At 30.3% G+C, this 3,811-nt stretch overlaps 1 protein-coding gene across 1 annotated transcript; it reads left to right on the top strand.

The window, feature by feature from the left end:
- The first annotated feature begins 1,665 nt into the window (after positions 1-1,665).
- On the top strand, positions 1,666-2,220 carry LOC110115906 (protein PGR-like). Its single transcript, XM_020849314.2, has 2 exons — positions 1,666-2,004; positions 2,096-2,220. The coding sequence occupies exons 1-2, from the start codon at positions 1,859-1,861 to the stop codon at positions 2,211-2,213; spliced, it is 264 nt and encodes an 87-aa protein (XP_020704973.1). The 5' UTR covers positions 1,666-1,858; the 3' UTR covers positions 2,214-2,220.
- Positions 2,221-3,811: the final 1,591 nt, after the last annotated feature.

Here is a 3,811-nt window from a genome sequence, read left to right as displayed (position 1 = left end):
TCTCTCTCTCTCTCTCTTTCTCTATATCTCTCTCTCTCTCTCTCTCTTCATTTTTCTCAGTTTTTTGTTGCAATGCTTGTGGTTCCTATAGCTTTGGGAGCTCTTGGTATGGCTTTGATTTGAATGAAAAGTGCTGAAAGTCCTTCCTAAAATGATATGATAAATTTTGCTTGAATTGAAGTGAAAATTTATGTTTTATCTTCTTATTTTTATGGAAGTGGCCATTTATTTTTGATCTTCTTAATTTTGATAAATTTGATTGTTAGCTGTTTATAACATTTGTGTTTCTTTAATTACTAATTTCAATTTTTTTAACAAAATAAATTCGGAATGAGAACATTTTTTTTCATTTTTTAAACAAAATAAACTGTATTAGAAGTGTTGACACCCATTTTCACATCTTTATAAACACTATCATGCTATTAGGTTATTTTTGGATGCTAGAAATTTAAGTGAGAGAAGATGAAATAGTTGAAAAACTCAATATTATAAAATAATAATGAATATTATTATATTATTTACAAGGAATTTAAATAATGCTTTCATCTCTATCATTTAAATCAATTATCTCCTACTTTAGTAACCTCCTTTATGTTTTTTTAGGCTTTGGAATTTGAAGGCATACTGGTTGCAAAAAACAAACAGAAGTAGCCCTTTAACATAGCTTGGAAGAAGAAAAAATCTATACAAATATTTTATCTGTATAAGCTTTGAAATAGTGGAGGCATTTGCCTTTCACAATATTTTTATTAATTTGATTTAGGCAAAAATGGTTTAATGTGTATTATGTAATATTTTTGTCCTTAATAATTTTCAAAATTTTGTCAAAATATTACGTATAATACTCTTCAAAATTTTATTTTTGCCTATCCAACAATATTGTATAGAATTTAAAACTTAGTTTGCCATTACTCTTATTCAAGAATCATTGCTGGTTATGAGTATGTAATATTAAGAGTTATAAGGGTAATTTTTATTTTATTTTATTGATGTAAGATATTAGTTTTAATTTAATTTATATTTATTTATTTTCTATTTTATATTTTAATATTATCATGATTAGATGAGATCAAAATCATATATTTGTAATAAAATTTTAAGGTATTATTTCAAATGTGATTTGATTATTATTATCTCACTATTAATTCTATAACAAGGGTAATTTTTTATTTTATTGATGTGAGATATTGATTTTCAATTAATTTATATTTATTTTGTTTCTATTTTATGTTTTAAATTTATCATGCTTACATGAGATCTAAATCACATATTTGTAATAAAATATTAAAGTATTATTTCAAATGTAGTTTGATTATTATTATTGCACTGTTAATTCTATAACAAATATTTTTTTTTTCCCCAAATTTTAAAAAATTAATATATTTTACCAAATATAATTTTATATGAATAACTCTTGTATTTTTATTAAGATAATTATTATTGCAAATTTATCAATGCACTTACTAATATATTTTTTGATTCATATTATTGAAGAAATATAATTTTAAATTTTTAAAATATATTTTATAAAATTTATTCACATCCACGTGCAATTTTACTGGTAACAGAAAAATGCCAATACAAAAAATTTTTATTTTTATTTTTTGTTTAGGCAAAACAAAGTAAAAGTCTGGCTATGTAAAGACGATGCTATAACATCGACAATATGTACATCAAGTGCAGGCTGTCGTCCTTCGCTACACGTGGTCAACGACTCTCACTAAGCCGCTTCTTCCCTCAGTTTTTTTCTGCGATCGCTAACTCGTGGTCAACAACTGTTACTAGAGCCACTTCTTCCTAAGTCGGACTTTTTCTGCGAAATAGGGATCGCGTGCAAGATAGAACGAGAGCAATCAAGATGGAGTATCTCTTAGTCCGATCAGCTGTAGCCCTGCTGCTCTCATCGGTGATCTCCGCGGGAGCGCTCAGGCGGAAGTCGCTCGATCTATCAGGGGCTTTATCAGGGTTCTTAGTGATGGCGATCCACATCACGTGCAGTTACAGGTTGCGAAACACCCATCTTCTGCTGGCTTCCTTTTCCTCGAATCGACTTGTGCTGGCGCTTCTGATTCTCTTTGGTCGTGTCTATCTGAAGGTTTGGGGCTCTCCTCCTAGTTTTCTTCTTCACTTCATCCAAGCTCACCAGGCTCGGAGAGAAGAAGAAGAGGAGCGTCGACGAGGAGTTCAAGGAAGGAGGGCAGCGGAACTGGTGAGTTTGTGATATTATTATAATGCTCCTTATTATTATTATGATTGGTATTACTATCATTTTAAACCTAAATAGATGGGATGGTTTTTTTGTTTTTTATAAATTTGTTCGTAAATTTCACGTTCAGAATTTTACACAGTCCCATCCTTCTTTTAAATTATGATTTTTGTAAATTTTTGCGCTGAAATAAATGGTCACGAGAGATATTTGTGGGGTTCTTAGAGTGCTTAAGATATGTAGTTGTGTGACATTTTGGGATTTTTATTGCTAGTGTTATTTTTATTCTTTTCTGCTCTATTTTATCTTACTTAGTTCCTGATATCTTTTCAATCCAAATTCCAAACAAAATTAATGCCAACTATGTTGGATCCAAATTTATTCATGGGCGACACTTAACCCTACTAGCTGGTTTAGCATGCTAGAGCGGGAGGATGGAGTGAGAGAATCAACTAGTATGGAGAGTAAATGTGGGAATGACTAAATGATCTATGTGAACACTAAAGATGGCATGAAGCGACAAAAATGTCTTATAAACCCTTATTTATACGGTTAAGTAAGCTATTAGAAAAAGTTATATATGAGGACCAATAGCGTTAACTCACTCTTAGATGGAGTTGATAGGTAGCCATGACCCCATGGTGGAGGAAGTTGGGTAGTCGTGGGATTAATAGATGTAAGAACAATTCCTCTTAAAATTTTGAGAAATATATGTTTGGGGTCACATGTTGCTGATCTAGAGTGAGTCTAAGATCCACTTGATCTCGAGCGAGTTTCTAGATCACCGGCTGAATGAGTTCAAGGTGCTAAGCTCAACTCGGTGGGCACTTGACTTATTTGTGAGGACTTGTCCTCTCTATTATTGGCTTGTTAAGATTTTGTTTAGCTTATCGTATAATAAATTCTCTCCGTGATCATTCATTTTGATAAGGACAACTCAAGTGGAGTAGGACATTACGAACCAACATACGATGATGTATGAGTAAAATAAGTGCGTCGCCACACAAATTTTGATTTTTCCTATTTTGTACTCAAATACTGCATTGAGCTTAAAGTACAGTCTCGTGAGACTGACACAATATTCTACAATGGATTCAATATCAAAATAGGTTTTGAAAAATGATATTTCTATGATCAAACATAATTCAAAGAATGACATATTATCTCGAAAGACGAACATGAAATTCTATCGAATGTGTTTAAAAATAGAAATAGGATTTTTAAAAAGTTTATCCATTCTTTTATTTAGGTGTAACAAGGAGAATATTATATCATTTTAAAAGACAAATATAACATTCTTCAATATATCCAAAAACAAGAATGAATTTTATAAAATTTATCATTTCTAAAGTTGAATATAATAAGTAGAATGTTATATTATCTAAAAAGACAATAATAACATCATACATGCATATTTAAAATTAGAAATGAGATTTTAAAGACATTTGCGTTCTCAAAGATTTTTTCCTTATTTTATAAGAATAAAACAAGGTTTATTTTAATCTGGAGTTCTCAAATCCCTATAGGGGCAATCCCTATAGTTAATTATATCTTATGAGGGATGCTCCTAAGAAAACTCTCGATTAAAGCAGCGATTTCATACCC

The sequence above is a fragment of the Dendrobium catenatum genome, unplaced genomic scaffold (genome assembly GCF_001605985.2).
Source record: "Dendrobium catenatum unplaced genomic scaffold, ASM160598v2 fragScaff_scaffold_1491, whole genome shotgun sequence".
In the NCBI taxonomy this organism is placed as follows: Eukaryota; Viridiplantae; Streptophyta; class Magnoliopsida; order Asparagales; family Orchidaceae; genus Dendrobium; species Dendrobium catenatum.
Note: the sequence above shows the minus strand (reverse complement) of the source record. Positions and strands in the feature narration are given on the sequence as shown.

Coding starts and splice junctions, on each gene's coding strand:
- LOC110115906 (XM_020849314.2), top strand. CDS start 1,859: ATGGAGTATCTCTTAGTCCGATCAGCTGTAGCCCTGCTGCTCTCATCG. Junction 2,005..2,095: donor CACATCACGTGCAGTTACAG/GTTGCGAAACAC, acceptor GTCTATCTGAAG/GTTTGGGGCTCTCCTCCTAG.